At 34.5% G+C, this 20,811-nt stretch overlaps 1 protein-coding gene across 1 annotated transcript in view; it reads left to right on the top strand.

Annotated features, from left to right (window-relative positions):
• Positions 1 to 20,811, top strand: part of REC114 (REC114 meiotic recombination protein) — a gene marked incomplete at its 5' end in the record, with an annotated part of 98,940 nt that overhangs the window by 9,096 nt on the left and 69,033 nt on the right. Inside the window, one exon of the mRNA XM_081291640.1 lies at positions 18,314 to 18,403. Within this exon, the coding sequence (XP_081147766.1) occupies positions 18,314 to 18,403 (90 nt within the window). The remainder of the gene's footprint in view (positions 1 to 18,313; positions 18,404 to 20,811) is intronic.

Here is a 20,811-nt window from a genome sequence, read left to right as displayed (position 1 = left end):
TTGGATATTGGGACTGTTGAGAGCTTAAATGGGCTTTGTGAATGAATAGAAGAAAGCACCTATGAGGATAGCAGAGGTGACTGTGAGAGTTTAGATACTTAGGTAGGATAGGTGTGCCAATGGGAAGATCTACTTTCTGGTCTAATTGGTGATTTTTGTAGAATTTATTAGTCTGGGAAATTATATATATATATATATGTGTGTGTGTGTGTGTGTGTGTGTGTGTGTGTGTGTGTATGTAAATGTATGTAGTTATTTTAGTTGTTGATAGACTCTTTATTTTATTTATATGTGGTTCTGAGAATTGAACCCAGTGCCTCACACAAGCCAGGAAAGTGTGCTATCACTGAGCCCCAGCCCCAGCCCTTCGTCTGGGAAATTTTTAAGGATGTTTTGAACATATTGTAGAAGTGTCCTAAGATTATCTGTTGTAAAAAGAATACTAATCAAGAGTCCTGGATTGGCAATTTTAAAAACTTAAAGAGCTTGCTTACTCCTAAATTGCATGGAAAGTATGTTTAGTAGATATATAAGTTAACTCTCGGAGCTGGGTTTAAAAAGACTGCTGCTTTTATGATCTGTAATCTTAGGGATATGTGATAAAAGGAGGGAAATCATGCCTCATTCTTTGGTATATGAGATCATTTTTGTAGATTCTGAAAGAAAATTCACCATGTATATGAAGTTACTTTGGGGGTGCTGGGATGGGGAAGGTCTGGGGGTTATTGCTCTTGTAATTGTTTTCATTAATTACTGTTAAGACTCTGCATTTTTGTGAAAATAATTTAAAAAGCTGAATTTTATAGTTTGGTAATGAGTACGTAGTGGGAACATGCTTGTTAGCATAATATGCTCCATAAGTTTGTTGAAATACATTTGAGACTCTTTAGTTACCAAGAGTCAGTGGGGAAGCAGTTAATAGCCTACTTAGTAATTCTGCATATTTTAAATATTTTTAAAGGCATAAATCAGCAGGTTGGGCCAATATATAAAACTGTGACATTGTTTTTGTTGGGGGGCACTGGATATTTAACCCATGGGTAGAACCACACTCCCAGTCCTTTTTCTTTAGTTTTTGAGATGAGGTCTTGCTAAGTTGCCCAGGCTGGCCTCAAACTTGCAATCCCTGAGCCTCAACCTAATGAGTTGCTGGGATTACAGATATGTGCTACTGTGCCCAGCAGCTGTGACACTTTTTGAGGGGTCTTTAAAGCAGAAAACAAAACCCTTAAGTACATAATCTAATTCATTACAGTATGAAGTATAGTCTATTTTAGCTGTTCATGCAGATATAATTTACTTTAGGCTAAGTATATTTGAAATACTTTTCTCTATTCTCAATGGAGTTATTTTTTAATGTTCTTTTCTCATGTTTATTTTTTCCACATTTTTATTGGTGCATTATAGTTGTACATAATGATGGAATTTGTTGTTACATATTTGACATGCACATACTGTAACAATATAATTTCAACAGTATCACTCCCCAGCACTCCCCCCTCCCTTCCCACCTTTTACCCCTTCATCCCTTTCCTCTCCTGAGCTACCTTTGATTTTCTTTTTTTTCCCTTTGATTTTCATGAGATCCACCCCACCTTTCTTTTCCTTTTTCCTCTGTAGCTTTTGTGTATGAGAGAAAACATATTCCCCTTGATCTTCTGAGTTTAATTTGTTTCACTGAACTTATGGTCTTTAGTTCCATTCATTTTCCTGCAAATGACATAATTTCATTTTTCTTTATGGCTGCATAAAACTCTGTTGTGTGTATATACCATATTTTCTTTGTCTCAATGGAGTTCTTTTAACATTTTTTGTTTCATTTTAGATTTCTCTTATAATGCTGTGTACGCAAATACATGCATATATTGATGAGAAGATTCTCTGTTTATTTAATCAGTGTATAAGCTGTGCACTGTTTATTTAATGTATAAGCCTGTGATAGACAGGTTCCAATTTATATCTCTGCTATTATGTTAATGGCAAAACAGTGCAATAGATGGATCAGGTTGATGCAAACCATAAACTGTGTTTAGGTTAGCAACTGGAATGAAGATGTGATTGTGATTCTTGTTCTCTGTTATACCTTAAAGTTAATCTTTTTTTTTCTGTTGTAACTTGGTCTTTAGGGATAAACTTCTCTTTGAACTTTCATATTGCATTAATGTGAACTTTCCCATGAAATGTTAAATTATCACTCATTAAAGATATTTCCCAAAAGTCAGAAACAAACAGTTTTACCCTCTTCAATATTTGATTATGTTAGGTGTCCTAATACTGGAAGTTTTCTGTAGAATTAGGACATTACACTCAAATCCGAAGTGTAATTTCCTTGACCTATGTGCTAAGCTGAATATTTTCCTTAGCCTTGATTTCATCTGGCCAATAAAGAACATGGAAACCTCTTGTAACACTTCATTCTAAATAATTTCAAGAATAATTAGAGTTGGAAAGAATAGTAGATTGAATATATATAGATATGTATGACGTGTGTGTGTGTGTATGTGTGTGTGTGTATAAAAAATTATCCAGTGTTATGGTTTGAATGTGAGGTGTCTTTCAAAAGCTCATGTGTGAGACAATACAAGAAGATTCAGAGAAGAAATAATTGGGTTATGATAGCCTTAACCCAATCAGTGAATTAATCACCTAATAGGATTAATTGAATAGTGACTGAAGGTGGTAGGGTGTGGCTGGAGGAGGTGGGCATTGATGGTGTGCCTTTGGGGTATATATTGTATTTGACAAGTGTAGATCCCTCTCTCTGTTTCCTCATCATCATATGAGCTGTTTTCCTCCACCACACTCTTCTGCCAGGATGTTCAGGCTCACCTTGAGCCCCAAGGAATGGAGCCGCTGTCTTTGGACTGAGACCTCGGAAACAGCCCTCAGATAAACTTTTCTTCCTCTATAGTTGTTCTGGTCACAGCAGTGAAAAAGCTGACTAAGGGTCTGGGATTGTGGCTCAGAGGTAGAGTGCTCACCTAGCATGCATGAGGCACTGGGTTCAATCCTCAGCACCACATTAAAAAAATAACTAAAATAAAGATATGTGTTCATCTATAACTAAAAAATAAAATATTTTTTTAAAAAGAAAAAGCTGACTAAAACACCCAGCTTCAAGAATTACTAACTGATGGGCTTGTGGGCTGGAGAGATCTGGGTTTGATCCTCGCACCACAAAAATAAGCAAGACATCCCACCAAAAACCAAACAAAATAATGATATTACCCTTGATAACAAGTCCTTATCAAGTAATCAGTGCTCCAATTTCAAGTAGTCTCTCATGAGTGTCCTAATTCTTTAAACAGGTCCACACATTGTGATTGGTTGGTGAATTTTTTTACTCTTTAGGTTTTCCATTCGTCCATTTCCCCCACTCTGCCTCTCTCCCTTCCTTACAGTTTATTTGTTGAAGAAACAAAATTGTTATGAACATTCTTAAAAGTCTGGATTTTACTGATTGCATCTCTCTGATGTAGTGTAAGGTGTTCTTTAGTACTCTGAATTTCTTATGAAAGGTAGTTGAATCTAGAGGTTGATTAAGTTCAGGTTGATTTCTTTGGGGCAAGATTACAGATTATGTTGTTTGGTTTCCTTCTGTTAGGAGGTATGTAATGTATATATCCCTCTTTTTTTGACATAACTGTTGATGCCTACATTAATTAGGAGCTATAGAATGTTGATGTGATTATATCATTTTTCTTCATTTATTGCTTGGAATATTTCTGTAAAGAAAAACTTCCCTATATCAACTGTAGGTTATCTGGTGGTCAAGTTGGATAGAAGAAGTAAGATAATGCTTGATTTTTTCCTTTCATTTACAGGAAACAAGTTAGTTCCCTAGAATCTGTTGGCATTCAAGTAGGACATTTTTGTTTTTAATTGGAAGCTTTTAAGATTTTTTCTATGCTTGCAATTCAGGAATTTCATCAGAATGTGTCTAGTTGTTGATTTTTCTTCCACCCTATTAGTGACTGGAACTTGACCCCTTTCCATCTTCTTTTTTTTTTTTTCCAAATATGACTGTAGGTTTTCTTTTTTTTCTTTTTTTTTAATTGGTTGTTCAAAAAATTACAAAGCTCTTGACATATCACATTTCATACATTTGATTCAAGTGGGTTATGAACTCCCATTTTTACCCCGTATATAGATTGCAGAATCACATCGGTTACACATCCACATTTTTACATATTGCCATACTAGTAACTGTTGTATTCTGCTATCTTTCCTATCCTCTACTATCCCCCCTCCCCTCCCCTCCACTCCCATCTTCTATCTCTACCCCATCTACTGTAATTCATTTCTCTCCCTTGATTTTTTTCCCTTTCCCTTCACATCCTCTTATATGTAATTTTGTATAACAATGAGGGTCACCTTCCATTTCCATGCAATTTCCCTTCTCTCTCCCTTTTCCTCCCACCGCTTGTCCCTGTTTAATGTTAATCTTTTTCTCATGCTCTTCCTCCCTGCTCTGTTTTTAGTTGCTCTCCTTATATCAAAGAAGACATTTGGCATTTGTTTTTTAGGGATTGGCTAGCTTCACTTAGCATAATCTGCTCTAATGCCATCCATTTCCCTGCAAATTCCATGATTTTGTCATTTTTTAGTGCTGAGTAATACTCCATTGTGTATAAATGGCACATTTTTTAATCCATTCATCTATTGAAGGGCATCTAAGTTGGTTCCACAGTCTAGCTATTGTGAATTGTGCTGCTGTGAACATCGATGTAGCAGTATCCCTATAGTACGCTCTTTTAAGGACTTCAGGGAATAGTCCGAGAAGGGCAATAGCAGGGTCAAATGGTGGCTCCATTCCCAGCTTTCCAAGGAATCTCCATACTGCTTTCCAAATTGGCCACACCAATTTGCAGTCCCACCAGCAATGTACAAGTGTACCCTTTTCTCCACATCCTCGCCAGCATTTGTTGTTGTTTGACTTCATAGTGGCTGCCAATCTTACTGGGTGGTTTTGATTTGCATTTCTCTGACTGCTAGAGATCCTTTCCATCTTCTTAAGTCTCATGTCTTTCTACTGTTATGGGATAATTTATTCGGTTATTTGTTTTATCAGTGCCCTTCCTTAGTCTGTTTTCCTACATGCACTTTAGCTCTGTCATTAACATTTGTACTCCTGGTTCTGAATCTTTCATCGAAGTGAAGGGGGAGGTTACCAGGGATTGAACCCAGGGGCACTTAACCACCCAGCCACATCCCCAGCCCTTTTCTATATTTTATTTAGAGACAGGCTCTCACTAAATTGCCAAAGTCCTTGCTAAATTGTTGAGGCTGGTTTTGAACTCCGGATCTTCTAGCCTCAGCCTCCTGAGCCGCTGGGATTACAGGCACATGCCACCGTGCCTGGCTGTTTCTGAATCTTTGTTTCATGTATCTTACATTGTTACACATGGTTTCTTCTATGTAGTTTTGCTCTGCATTTCTAAATATTTCTTCTACTTGATCTTTCAGACCATTTATTTGGTCTCGGCAGTGTCCATGCAGTTCTTAAGTATCTATTGATTTTTTTTTATCCATAGAGAGTAGTTTTAGCTCTAAGATTCTCTTTATGTGTTATTAATAATAATTAATTATTTTTTGATTCAAGCTGTTGATCTCCTCCAGTGGTTTTCCCTTGCTGTTTTATGGCTCTTTGACACTGGGCCTCAAATCTTTCAATGGATACTTTTAAGTGGTAAGTATTGGGAGATGCAGGAATCACAGTCTTATGGGCCTTCTGCAGAGGAATCTAAGGACTTGGGTTAAGTTATCCAGCTGTAACATAACTCCTTAGAGACCGGTAGACCAGTGGGCAGGCTTTCCTTAGAACTACAGCATTGTCTTTTTCCAGGGCTCCTTGCTCAGGTTTCCAGGGCCTCCCTTGTTATAGATGGGAAAACTTTATACCAGCTGCTTTAGTCTGGACCCTAAGATTTCATTCCACCATTTAGATCCACTTGATGCTGATCTTAATAACTGCCTAAGGAGAAGTAACTGGTATTTTGATTAGATTGGCAAAGGGGAAACCACAGAGATGCAATTAAGCTACCATTTTTCCTGAAACTTTTAAAATATCTTTTTCTTTCTATACTGGGGATTGAACCCAGGAGTGTTTTATCACTGAGATACATCCCCAGTTGTTTTTTATTTATTTATTTTATTATTGAGATGGGGTCTTGCTAAATTGCTGAGGCTGACCTTGAATTTGTAATCCTTCTGCCTCAGCCTCCCAAGCCACTGCTATTATAGGCATGCGCCCAACTCTCTTAAAAGTTCTTAAGTTAGACTTTTTGAAATTATATGAGTTCACTATATAGACTCTTTGAATAAAGTATTGCAGAAGATATCTGAAAAAATAGTAAGCCTGGACTCCTTTTCTCCAGATATCTGGTTAACTCTCTCCTGCTTTGAGGTCTTTGCTAAAGGCTAACCTTCTCAGTGATGCCTACTCCCCCCTCCCCATTTATATTCTAACTTCTGTGCCCTGTCTTTGCCTTCCAGTCCCCTTACTCTGCTCAGTTTTCCCCCTAGTTCTTATCATTATCCTATATGGTAGATTATTCATTATTTTCAGTGATATGCTTAGAACATCTGACACCCAGAATGAACAATTTTTAATACCTTCCTTCCTAAGTGAAATCATTTTCAGAATTATGAAATTAAGTGAATAATGACATTCATTTATTATACAGATAGTGAAAAATTTCTCAAGCTTTGTTATAATCATATCAGTTAAATATATAAGAAAAAAAATATATTATAGTATAAGGCAGGGGAAAAAATCATAGCTAACTAAATTAGTGCAACTACTCTGGAAAACAATATGAAGATTCCTCAAAAAACTAGGAATGAAACGACCATATAATTCAGTATATATCCACTCCTTGGTATATATTAAAAAGATTTAAAAATCAGCCTACTACAGTGACACAACCACTTTAGTATTTATAGCAGTACAATTCACAACAGCCAACCTTTGGAACCAACCTAGGTGCCCTTCAACAGATGAATGAATAAAGAAAATGTGGTATATAAATACAATGAGGTATTACTCAGCTACAAAGAAGAATGAAATTATGGCCCATACCAGTGAATGAATGGAACTGGATGCTATCACTTCAGTCTCTTTTTGAGACTGAAGTAAACCAGTCTCAAAAAGTCAAAGGTCGAATATCTTCTCAGATATGAGGAAGCTAATCCAAAATAAGGACAGTGGAGGAATAAAAAAGAAAGAAAAAAAAAAGGAAGAGAGAAATTTCATCAAAATGGAGGGAAGATCAATAAAATAGATGAAGGGAATCGAGGAGGCAGAAGAAAAGGATAGGGGAAGAACAGTGGAATGATTTGACCAAACTTTTGTATGTACATCTATGGATGTGGCATGATGGGTCCCAACATTGGGTATATCTACAGGACACTAATTTAAAAAAAAAAACCATAAACTGTAAATGAATTGAAGAGGGATTAGTTGGAGGTGAAGAGGGATTAGTTGGAGGTGAAGAGTGGGGGGAGGTTCTGGGGACTGAATTGGAGCAGGTTAACAAAAAAGAATTTTAAAATGTGTCTGGATGTGGTGGCACATGTGTGTAATCCCAGCAGCTCGAGAGCTGAGGCAGAAAGATGGAGAGTTCAAAGCCAGCATCAGCAATGGTGAGGTGCTAAGCGACTCAGTAAGATACTGTTTCTAAATAAAATTCAAAATAGGGCTGGGGATGTGGCTCAGTGGTTGAGTGCCCCTGAGTTCAATCCCCAGTACCCCCACACCAAAAGAATTTTAAAATGCAACAAAAAACAAACCCACAACTATTTAGGCAATCAAATTACTTTTTTATTTGTTTGCAGTACTGAGGATTGAGGGTCACATACATGCCATGCAAGTGCTGCTACCAGTGAGACCCATCCCAGTCCTTTTTAAATTTTTTATTTTAAGACAGTCTTAGTGAATTGCACAGGCTGGCCTCTAGAAAAGCTAGGATTATAGGCATGCACTACTACACCCTGCAGCAATTGTTTTTATTTACTAATTAACTGAACTTTGATTCTGTGGTTACAGGCTGATATAAGTAATTAATTGCCCATTAATAAGTGATTTTTGTTTTTTAATAAAACAACATCTCCAAAAGGTACAATTTAGGCAAATACTCATAAAATTACTGTTTTGTTTTATTTATTTATTTGTTTGTTTGTTTGTTTTTAATTTTTGAAACACTTAACAATGTAGAAAGCATAAATTTCATTGTTAAAGGTATTATTCAAATTTAGTCAGATATTTTGAGTGTGAACTAAAATTTGCGCTTCACCAAACAGAAATATTATCTTCCTTTCTGCACTATATTTCATTGTTTTAGATTTAAAGCACAAAAAAAGTACCAAAAGATCCCATAAAATAACAGAATTAGTATAGTCCAAATTGTTTCATGGTCTTTAAATTACTGTGCTGTTTTACTTTTTAAACCTACCATTCAAATGCAGAAGACTGTTAGTACCAAAGGATTGGAGAAGAGAACTGCATTCTAAGACAAGATTCTAAAAAAAGACTGGAGAGAGGTCCTTCATGTGAACCAGGCTCAGGTATAACAAAAATTCTGAACTACTCTTTAAACAAATTATGCAGCCAGATCTGCCTGGATGTGGCCAGCTCTAACTGGAAGTTGCCTAGTGAACTTCTGTGTAGAAAACAATTATGTAAGAAGCAATAATAAAAACCTGATAATTTGACATTTACATAGTATTATTTAAACTCAACAGATACTGCAGCAGTTACAGTTGACCTTTGAACTGCCTGGATCCACTTATATCCAGATTATTTTTTGGAGATTTGTGACAATTTGAAAAAAACTCAGACTAACTATATAGCTTAGAATTATCAAAAAATCAAGGTAAAGTTAGATATATTATTTATGTTTAAAATATATGAAGATAATAGCCTGTTTTGTAATTTACTACCATACAATAAGTGTAAAATTTTTAATCAAAATTTATACATACAAACAGACTGTATATGGCATCTTTCACAGTTAAGAGAATGTAAACAAACGTAAACATTCAGTATTAAATTAGTAGTGCATCAAAAAAACTATAGTACATCCTGTACTACTATAATTTCATAACCACCTGTTGTTATTGCATTGAGCTCAAGTGTTCCAAGTGTCCACTTAAACACCCCCCCCCCCCCCCCCCCCGTGATGCTGATAATCTCTGTTGGAGCAGTCTGTCTCTCTAGTAAATTGCCTGTCACAGTAAAAAATCATCTCCTGGGGGTTCTTGAATATTTTTCACACTTGAAAATGATTATTGTAGTAAAAAGTGATTTCACAGGTTTTCTGGAGTATTTAATACATGTGACTTACAAAATATGTTAATTAACTGTTTGTTATTGGTAAGACTTAGTACTTCACTAATTATATTTATTGTTATTGTCTGTCCCTTTCTTTAAATCTCCATCCCACAATAGCTCCATTAGGGCAGGGAAGTTTGTTTTTGTTCCAGCTAGAATAGCATTTGGCATCTAGTAGGTGTCCAACATGTATTTGTTGAACTAACAAAGGAATGAATGAAGCTTAAGGTCAAAGGGTCTTTCCTTCTGTGTTTTTAAATTTTTCTGTCCCAAATTATTTTGGAGAGGGATCTGTACATAGTGGGTACTTTGTTAATGTTAACTGAATAAATGAAATGTTTGGTATATGGTCTCTTTACTTTGGACCCTAGCATTTCCACATAAGTTTTAGAATTAGCTTAATTGCTAGAAAAAGTTTAGGGTTTGATTTAGATTAGATAGATCAATTTGGGGATAAAAACCATCTCTACTACTACTTTCCCATTGCTGCTGTAACAAACTACCACAAACATCACTTAAAACAACACACATTAATTGGTTTATAGTCTGGAGGTCAGAAATCTAAAATGGATTTAATGGGGTTGAAATCAAGGCTGCATTCCTACTGGAAGACCACTCCATTTCTTGCTTTGTCCAAATCATAGAGACTGTCTGCATTCCTTACGTCTGCCTTCTATCTCCAGTGTTAGAAGCCACATTTCTTTCTTTCTACTTCTGCCTTTCCCTTATAATGATTCTTGTGATTACATTGGGCCCACTTGAATAATACAGGATAATCTCCCATTTTAAGATACCTAATCACATCTCCAGAGTTCCTTTTATCATGTAAGATAACATTCACAATATTAGAACATGATACTTTTAGGGGACCATTACTCTTATCTACCAATATCTTAATATTACTAAATCTTCCTATCCATGTATTTGAGTTTTTAAATTTCAATTTTCAATGAGCTAGTCTTTCATTTTGCTTATTATATTTATCCCTAAGTGTGTGTGTGTGTTTATGTATGTATTCATGTGTGTATTTCGGGGGATTGACCAGGGTCTCACTAAGTTGCCCAGGCTGGCCTCAAATTTGTGATCCTCCTGTGCTGCGGTTACAGATGAGTGCCTCTGCACTGGCATATACTTAAGTATTCCATATTTTTGATACTGTTGTATATTTTAATACTTCTGAAAATAAATTCTATTTTTTCTCTCTCTTTCTCCATTCATATATGTTTGTATGATTTTAATTATTGGTTTTATGCATATAGCCTTACTAAAATTCACTTATTCTAGTAAAATCAGTTGAATCTTCTACATAGACAATCATACATTCTATAAATGGAAAGTTTTACTTCTTTCCAGTATAAGTGCTTTTTATTTCTTGAATGATTGCATTGATTAAAACCTCCAGTAACGGGGCTGGGGTTGTGGTTCAGTGGTAGAGTGCTTGCCTAGCACATGTGAGGCACTGGGTTTGATTCTCAGCACCACATATAAATAAATAAAATAAAGGTCCATTAACAACTTAAAAATATTTAAAAAAATACAAAACCTTCAGGAAAAATGTTAAGTAGCAATATTGAATAGAAGCAGATATTGATGAGAGCAGATATCTTGTATTATTTCTTATCATGGGGAGAAATCTTCACTATTAAATATGAGGTTAACTATAGGTTTCTTATGGATACTCTGTGAGTTTTAAAATCAGGAATGGATGTTGGATTTTCATCAGATGCTTTTTCTACAATCTCATCTATTGAAGTGATTATATAGGTTTTTTTTTTAAGTATGTAAACAGGTGAATGACACTGAGTTCAAAATGCTTCCTAATTTCCCTTTTAATTTCTCATTTATCTACACATTATTCAGAAGTACATTAGTTTCAAAATATTTGGGCCATTTTTCAGAGATCTTTGTTATTGAATTCTAATTTAATTCAGTTCTCAGAGAACGTTTGTTTTTATTTGGCTTTAATTGACAGAATTGTACATATTTATGGAGTCCAATTTGTTGTTTTGTACATATATATTGTATAATAATCAAATCAGAACTTTAGCATATTCATACCTCATACATTTATCTTTTCTTTGTAGTAAGAACATTCAAAATCCTATCTTCTAGCTATTCTGAAATATTCAATGCAATATTATTAATTATAGTTATCCTACTGTACAATAGAACACCCGAACTTATTCCTGCTACCTAACTGTAACCTTGTACCCATTGGCCAGTATTTCCCTGTCTTCCTATCCCCACTTCTTTCCCCAGTCTCTGGAATTACTCTTCTACTATTTTTGTGAAATCAAATGTTTCAGATTCCATTATGAATGAGAGAATTTGTCTTTTGGTGCCTGGCACATTTCATCCATGTCGCTACAAATGACAGGATTTTATTCTTTTTTTCCATGCTGGTTATTTCTGGAACATACATTCATATGAGAACATAGCCAGTAGTGGGATTGCTGGATCATACATTTTAGTTCTTTTAATTTTTTGAGGAACCTCCTTTCTGTTTTCCATCATGACTCTATTAATTTAAATTCCCAACAGTGTACAAGAGTTCCTCCACCCCCCCCCCACATCCTTATTGGCCTTTGTTCTTTTTTTTGATAATAGTAATTCTTAGGAGAGTGAGGTGATGACCTCATTGGGGTTTTAAATTGTATTCTTCAAAGGATTAGTGATGTCAAAATTTTTTCATATAACCTGTTTGCCATTTGTATGTGCTCTTTTGAGAAGTGTCTCTTCAGGTCCTTTGTCCATTTTTTAACCGGATTGTTTGCTGTTTTTGTTGTTGTTTGAGTTCCTTGTAGTTTGCAAATATATTCTCCCATTTTGTAGATTGTCTCTTCGCTCTGCTAATTGTTTCCTTTGTTGTGCAGCCATTTCTTACTATGATGTAATTCCATTTGCTTATTTTTGCTTTCATTGCCTGTGCTTTTGGGATCCTCATCCTATCTCAGACCATAGTCATAGAGTATTTCTCCCCTTTTCTTAGTAGTAGTTTGGGCTATTACATTTAAGTCTTTTTTTTAATGTTTTATTTTTTAGATGTAGATGGACACAATATCTTTATTTTATTTATTTATTTTTATGTGGTGCTGAGGCTCGAACCCAGGGCCTCGCACATGCCAGGTGAGCACTCTACCGCTGAACCACAACCCCAGCCCCTACACTTAAGTCTTTAACCCATTTTGTGTTGATTCTTCTGTTTTTTTTTTTAATTTTTTATTTGTTCTTTTTAATTATACAAGACAGTAGAATGTGTTTTGACATATCATATATACATGGAGTATAACTTCCCATTCTTTGGTTGTATATGATATGGAGTTCCAAATATTTATATATGAACATAGGAAAGTTATGTCCAGTTAATTCTACTATCTTTCTACCCACTTCCTTTCCCTTCATTCCCCTTTGTCTAATCCAGTGAACTTCTATCCCCCAACCCTTATTGTGTGTTAACATTCACATATCATTTTGGGGGGTTGGCTTATTTCATTTAGCATGATAGTCTACAGTTCCATCCATTTACCAGCAAAAGACATAATTTTGTTCTTTTTTAAGGCTGAGTAAAATTCCATTATGCATATATACCACATTTTCTTATCCATTCATCTGTTGAAGGTCACCTAGGTTGGTTCCATGGAGCTTAGCTATGAGTATGTGTGAACCCTTTTCCCCACATTCACACTAAAATTTATTGTTACTTGTATTCTTGATTATTGCCATTCTGACTGGAATGAGATAGAATCTCAGTGTAGTTTTAATTTGCATTTCTCCAATTGCTAGAGATGTTGAACATTTTTTCATATATTTTTTGAACATTTGTATTTCTTCTGTGAGGTGCCTGTTTGGTTCCATTGCCCATTTATTGATCGGGTTATTATTTCTTTTTTGGTGTTAAGTTTTTTGAGTTCTTTGTATATCCTGGAGATTAATGCTGTATCTGAAGTTCAGGTGGCAAAGATTTTCTCCCACTCTTTTATATATATATATATTTTTTAATTATAGTTGGACACAATATCTTTATTTATTTTTATGTGGTGCTGAGGATCTAACCCAGTGCTTCAACATGCAAGGCGGGCACTCTACAACTGAGCTACAGCCCCAGCTCCAGATTTTCTCCCATTCTATAGCCTTTTCTTTGTTGTGAAGAAGCTCTTTAGTTTGATACCATCCAATTTATTGATTCTTGATTTTACTTCTTGCACTTTAGGAGTCTTGTTGAGGAAGTTGGTTCCTAGGCTGACTTGATGGAGAGTTGGGCCTACTTTTTCTTCTAGTAGGTGCAGGGTCTCAGGTCTATGTCCTTGAAACACTTTGAGTTGATTTTTGTGCAGGGTTAGAGATAGGGGTTCAATTTCATTCTGCTACATATGGATTTCCAGTTTTCCCAGCACCATTTGTTGAAGAGGCTATCTTTTCTCCAAAGTATGTTTATGGTGCCTTTGTCTAGTATGAGATAACTGTATTTAAGTGGGCATGTTCTGTGTTTTCTCTTCTGTTTCATGGGTCTTTATCTCTGTTCTGGTGCCAATACATGCCATTTTTGTTACCATAGCACTGGATTATAATTTAATGTCTGGTGTTGTGATGCCTCCTGCTTCACTTTTCTTGTTGATGATTGCTTTGGCTATTCTGGGCCTCTCATTTTTCCACATTGTTTTATTTTAAAATTGCTTGTGTTTTTATATTTAAAACATTTTTCTTTCAGGCAGAAAATAGCTGTCTTGTCCCCCCACCCCAATCCTTACAACCTCTACTTCTAGTTGGGCTTTTTAAATCATTTGCATTTATTGTGATTATTGATAGGGTTAGGTTTAAATTTATCATTTTGATATTTGTTGTGTAGTTATCCCATCTGTTCTTTATTCTTCTTGTTTTTATTTTGCCTTCTTTTGAAATGAGTATTGTTTATAATCCCACTTACCAATTATATTTTAAGGATATTTAAATAATTAATTCTCATATAATTACTCATGTAATTACTATTTCCAGTATTCTTCATTCCTTTACAGAGATCTCAGCTTTCATCTGATATTATTTTCCTTCTTCCTGAAGGATTTCCTTTAATGTGTGCGTGTGTATTTGTGTGTGTGTATGTGTGTGTGTATTTTTTTTAATCGCAGATCTGCTGGTAATAAATTCTTTCTGAAAACGTCTTTGTTTCCTTTGAAAATCTTATATTTTAATCTGTTGTCTTCATTGGGAATTTCATATTTACTTTTCCAGTCAAAAAAGCATTATGTGCTTATTAGGTACTTATGGGTATTAGGTACCTATTATATTGCCAGGTACTCTCCTAGACATTTGGGTATATAGCAGTGACCAAATCAGGGGGGAAAAACTGTCTTAATGGAAATTAAATTTTTCTTGGGGTAGCAGATAACAAATAAGTCAATATAAAGTGACAAAAAAAGCAATAAGAGCTATGGAGAAGGGAATAGAAACATTCTGGTTGGGCTGTGGGGATTTTCATGGGCTAGTTAGGAAAACCAGAGGATGAGAACAGAGAGGCAGTGAGGGTTGGATTATGGAATGCCTCACAGGAGTATTAAATGAAGTGAAAGGTCACTACAGGGCTTTGAATCAGAAATGACTTGATCTGACTTAAGTTTTAAAAGGATTACTGTGGCTTCTATTTTGAAAATGAACTGTGTTGGAGAGTGGGAGCAAGAACACAGTGAGTCAGGAGGCTGGTATAATAATCCATTTAGCAATGATGACAGTAACTCAGACCTGTGAGAAGTGGTTGGATTCTGGATATCTTGAAGGTCAGTGTGAAGGATTTGCTAATGGATTGGATATGGGTATGAGAAAAGGAGCGGGTAATGATTCCATGGCTTTGGCCTAAAGAAATGGATGGATAGAATTATTTTTCGAGGTGGGAAAACTAAGAGTCAGATGCCTGCCTCCACCTAGCATATGATGGGTACTTTGTAAATATTGGATGAATCCATGTATGAGGAGGTTATGAATTCAAGATTAGGACTGTTAATTTTGAGATGACTGTTAGACCATTACATGGAGATGTGGATTGGGAAATTAGAGGTAACATTCTGGAGAGCAGGAGAGAAGTCCAAATTGGGATTCTTGTGCAAGTCACTGGTTGCCACTTGGAAGAATTATAAAATATTTGTGGAAGGAAAACTATCCCATTTATAGTAAATTCAAAAAATAAAATACTTGAGAATAAATTTTTAAAAAAGAGGTGAAAGACCTCCACAATGAAAACTACAGGGCCCTAAAGAAAGAAATTGAAGAAGACCTTAGAAGATAGAAAGATCTCTTATATTCTTGGATAGGCAGAATTAATATTGTCAAAATGTATATACTATCAAAAGTGCTATACAGATTAAATGCAATTCCTTTTAAAATTACAATGACATTCTTCATTAAAAATATAAAAAGCAGTCATGGAATTTATTTGGAAAAATAAGAGGCCCAGAATAACAAAAGCAATCCTTAACAAGAAAAGTAAAGCAGGAGGCATCACAGTACCAGATGGTAAATTATACTACAGAGCTATAGTAATAAAAACAACATGGTATTGACACCAAAACAGACATGGAGACCAGTGAAACAAAAGAGAAAACACAGGACATGCCCACATAAATACAATTATTTCATATTAGACAAACGCACCATAAACATGCTTTGGAGAAAAGATAGAAAATGGTGCTGAGAAAACTGGAAATCCATATGTAGAGAATGAAATTGAACCCCTATCTCTAACCCTGTACAAAACTCAACTCAATGGCTGGGGTTGTAGCTCAGTAGTAAAGCACTTGCCTAGTATGTGTGAGGCATTGGGTTTAATTCTCATAAATAAAGCACATAAATAAATAAAATAAAGGTCCATGGACAACTAAAAACAATATATATATTTTAAAAACCTCAAAGTGGATAGAGGACATAGACCCAATATGAGAAAAAAATATTCACCAATAAAAACAGAGTGACAACCAGAGATATGAAAAATTGTGCTCAATATGTGTGATATGCATTCTGTAATGCATTCTGCTGTCATATATAACAAATTAGAACAAAAAAGAAGCATACACATACACAAAACAGTGAAAGAATAAACTGTGGTATGGTCACTGAATGGTATTCTACAATAAGAAAAAAAATGTACATGCAACAGTGTTTATGAAGCCAAACAGAAAAAGTATTTCTGTATGATTCTATTTTTATAAATAAAACTAAAGTATGTTATTAGAAGTCAGGATGGACATTATTAGAGGGGAGGAGAATGTAAATAGTGGTTAAACAGTGCTGGGAGCTCTTCTGGAAAACTGGTAATGTTTTACTTTCTCCTGGTAGTGGTGATTTATTTGCTTGATTATCCTTCATTGAGCTGCACATTTAGTTTTGGATACTTTTTGGCATACATGTTACATTTTTTAAAAAAAAAAATGTTAAACTGTCATGTTAACATACCTCCTTGGGAAAAATCTGTTGTCTAGGCTCTAGTTTTCCAAGCTGTGCTTGAGTCCTGGCTATCCTCTTTCTAAGTGGTCATGAATTATAAAAGGTAACCTGTGTAAACTATGGTGGGAAGATTGTTCCACAAGTAACCAGGCTCCCAATACTGGGAAAGAGGCAGAATAGCAGTCACTGAAAGAATTAGTGCAGAGCTAAGCCTGTTTCCCTTGACATCGAAAATTTTTATTATTAAGTTTGTGCTTTAAAATGAATTAGAACTCAATAGGAAATTGTGCATGGAAGTATAACATTAAAGCTCCAAAACCTGTAAACATAACTATAAGATAGAGCATTATTACTCAATAGATTACAGGACATTATAAACATATATCTTAAGTTGGGTTAGTTATGTTAATTATTTTGCTCTTTTAGCATTAAGGTGTGCTATAATTTCTCCTTTATACAAAGATGTTTGTCTTCTAGTGTTTATTCAAACTATTAAAGTAACCTACATAGTACAGTTACTTAAGAACCAAATCCTACACTTACATATGTATTGGTCATGTCCTCATTGATACTTCAGTTGCCTCAATTTCTTACCACAGTTCAAATAGTTAGCACTATAGACCAAATCTAACAATATAAAATTTAAGAGGGATAAATGCAAGGCCTTACAAGGTTTAAGATGAAAAAAAGGAAAAGTATAATTTACCAACATGGGTGATAAGTTTCAGGGTGTTAATTTATTTAAGATCTACTTCTTCAATGAGACTGCCCCTGAAAAGGTTAATGATTGTAGGCTGCACTGCTTCAGTAATAGGAGATAAAACTAGATCATAGCAAGATTATGGTAAATTTGTGGCATCATGTTTTGTGTGACATTGACAAACTATAGCTCATCCAAAGGAAGGCTGCATATTTCAAGAGGTTGTGAAAAATGGATTATTTGGCTGAAGAAACTAGGACCCTGAAGTCTCATAACAACTTTATAAGGCATTATCTCCATTTTATAGAGAGGAAAATTGAGGCTCAGAGAGAATAAATTATTTATTAAAATGTATGTAATTGAAAAGTGGTTGGCTCAGGACCCAGATCTCTTTTTTATAATTTGTTTATTTATTATAATTTGTTATGCATGGCAACAGAATGCATTTCAATTCATAGTACACATATAGAACACAATTTTTCATTTCTCTGGTTGTACATAAAGTAGAGTCACACCATTCGTGTCTTCTTCAATAGATGAATAGATAAAGAAACTGTGGTATATATACACAAAGGACCCACATCTCTTGATTATTAATCTGGTATTCTTTCTGTTTAAAAATATTGGTGTTTAATTTTATTTCTTAAAAGCTTAGCTGTTGTCTCAGGAAATATGAGGAAAAACTTGGAAGCTATGAGGGAAAGGCTACAGATTAAATGAAAGGCAAGGGAACATTCAGGGTAGGGAGAATGTTTCTCATATTTTCTCTGTTTGAGAAAATAGTTGGATTGTTAGAATTATGTTTATTAGTATTACAGAAACATTTTTTTAAACATATTTTTCTCTTTTTCAAGGTTTTCGATTCCAATGAAGAATCTGGGTATCTTGTTCTCACCATAGTTATATCCGGTCACTTCTTCATTTCCCAGGGACAGACACTACTGGTAGGTCTTATGCCTAATTATTATGCAAATGTGTTTCTTTATCTTCTTAGTTTTACATTCATTTTTGTACCCTCAAACTTCTTCATTCTCACTGAAATTCTGTAAGTTCAACAAATTAAGCATTATCAAACATGCTATAACAGTAGAGAGAGAAATATACTGTGTATCACCTGCTCTAAAGATGTTTAGGATTTAGTGAATCAAAGTAGATCAAAGGATTGAGATTAACCAGTATGATAAAATTTTTTTAATTGGGGAGATTGATTTGAAGAAAGGCTAGATGTATAGAAAAGGCCAGAGGGTTTTCCAGGTAGGGAAAACAGCATATGCAGAGGGAATGGATTTGAGGAATTAGCTGAACGAAAACCAAGGATGTTGTTATTGATTGGTAGACTCCTCCAAAAAATTCTTATTTATGAAGAAGCATTTGTTCTTTACTCTGTGTATGTATACATTTTAGAAAATTTTAGAATTAAGAAATATGTGAAAGAAAAAATAAGAATAATCTTGCTTACAAGTTTAGGGTTTTTTTTAGTATATTGAAATAACAAAGAATTATTAACTCTTAATCAAAAAAATCATATAAATAGGGAAAGGTTGAGGCTGGGGTTGTAGCTCAGTGGTAGAGCACTTGCTGCGCATGTGTGGGGTACTGGTTCAATCCTGGGCATCACATAAAAATAAATAAAATAAAGGAATTGTGTCCATCTACAACTAAAACTATTTTTAAAAAAGAAGGAAAAGGTTATAGAAGGATATTACATCATTTGGCCATGAATAATGTTTACATAGGCATAATAAATTCAAATAACAAATATTTCCTGAATATATACCTAGATGTAGTTTACTCAATTAACAAGTATTTATTGAACACTCTTGTACACTAGGCATTTTAATTTGGGAACTAGTGACATAGCAGTGAACAGTACAGACAAAAATCCCTATCATTGTGGACTGTCCTCATTCTAGTGAGGAGAAACATTAATAAGCAAGTAGGCCAAATATATTTAAAAGACATTAATTTTTTGGTGAATCCCTTACATGTTCTGCTCTGATATGATGGTGATGGTAGGGTATATTGTGATGATTCATCTTTCTACTTAAAGGAAATATGGCTTTATCCCTGAATGTGAAGTGACCTGCAGAGTCATATTTGTGCTCCTCATGACTTTTAAACTGCAGTATGAGTTGCACTGTTTTGTTTTATCTGCCACTGTCAGGGCCTGTATTCCTTGCACTTTAGATGTTTAATGAAGAATACTCCAGACCATAGCCGTAGGGATGCCTAGCACATCTAGTTCTCCCTTTCAGTGTTATAGGTCTTTGTTGAATGGTGATATTAATACAGCTTGACTTTCTCAGGATTGTCTTGCTCCATCTTTTTTGCACAGTTGTGTCATTACAAAATGGTCAAAGTTTCTTTGTATCATATGTGGAATGATTTTTGCAATGCAGTTAAATAACCAAGTTTATTAAATTCCAAGATAACCACTACTGAGAAATAGAAGGGTAATTCTTAACTCTACAACTTGATGCATTCATATGTGCATCTGTAACTTCAATATTGAGTAATAAAAAATCTTGTACTGTTATGTGTAACTAATTAAAACAAAAAAAAATTAAAAATAAAAAGTAAAAAGTAAAAAAATTAAAAAACAAACAAACAAAAAAATCTTTAAACAAGCTTTTGTTTGTGTATGTTTTTATCTTTCTTTGGTTAAATGCCTAAGAAAGGAAGGTATGTACTGGTGGGTCAAATGAAATGTCTCTTTTTAACTTTATAGGAAAGTACAAAACAACTTTCTAAAGTTGCAGTTCCATAAGCACTGTGTGAGGGTTCTACCTGTTCCATATACTCACCAATGCTTGTTGTTGTTGTTTTTTTTTTAACTATTCTAGTACCCAGTAATATCTCAAGGTGGTTTTAATCTGTTTTTCTTTAATGACTAATGAAATTGTGCATCTTTTCATGTGTTTGCTTGTCATTTGCAGGTCTCATTGGTGCAGTGTTTCTTCCTGTCTCTTAACTATTTTCAGTTGAGTTGTTTACATTCTTGTATTCGAATTATAAAAGTCTTTGTTTCAGTTACACCTCTTTTTATCAGAGCATGTACTGCAAATATTTCTCCAGTTTGTGGCTGGCGTTTTTATTTTTTAGTGTCTTTTGAAAAACAAGTTTAAAATTTTGAGGTTCATTTTTTTCCTGTTATGATTCATGCTCTTTGAATGCTATTTAATCAATTTTTATCTACTCCAGGTTTACAAAGATTACTATTTTCTTCTGGTTTTAAATAGTTGTAGCTCTTATATTTAGGCCTGTGGTATATTATTAAATGTTTAGTATTATTTGCTAATATTATTTTTATTTTGTATAGAATTCTTTCCCTCAAAGCAATGTGACACTGATA

This window comes from Spermophilus citellus (assembly GCF_964194105.1).
Source record: "Spermophilus citellus genome assembly, chromosome: 4".
Classification (NCBI taxonomy): Eukaryota; Metazoa; Chordata; class Mammalia; order Rodentia; family Sciuridae; genus Spermophilus; species Spermophilus citellus.
Note: the sequence above shows the minus strand (reverse complement) of the source record. Positions and strands in the feature narration are given on the sequence as shown.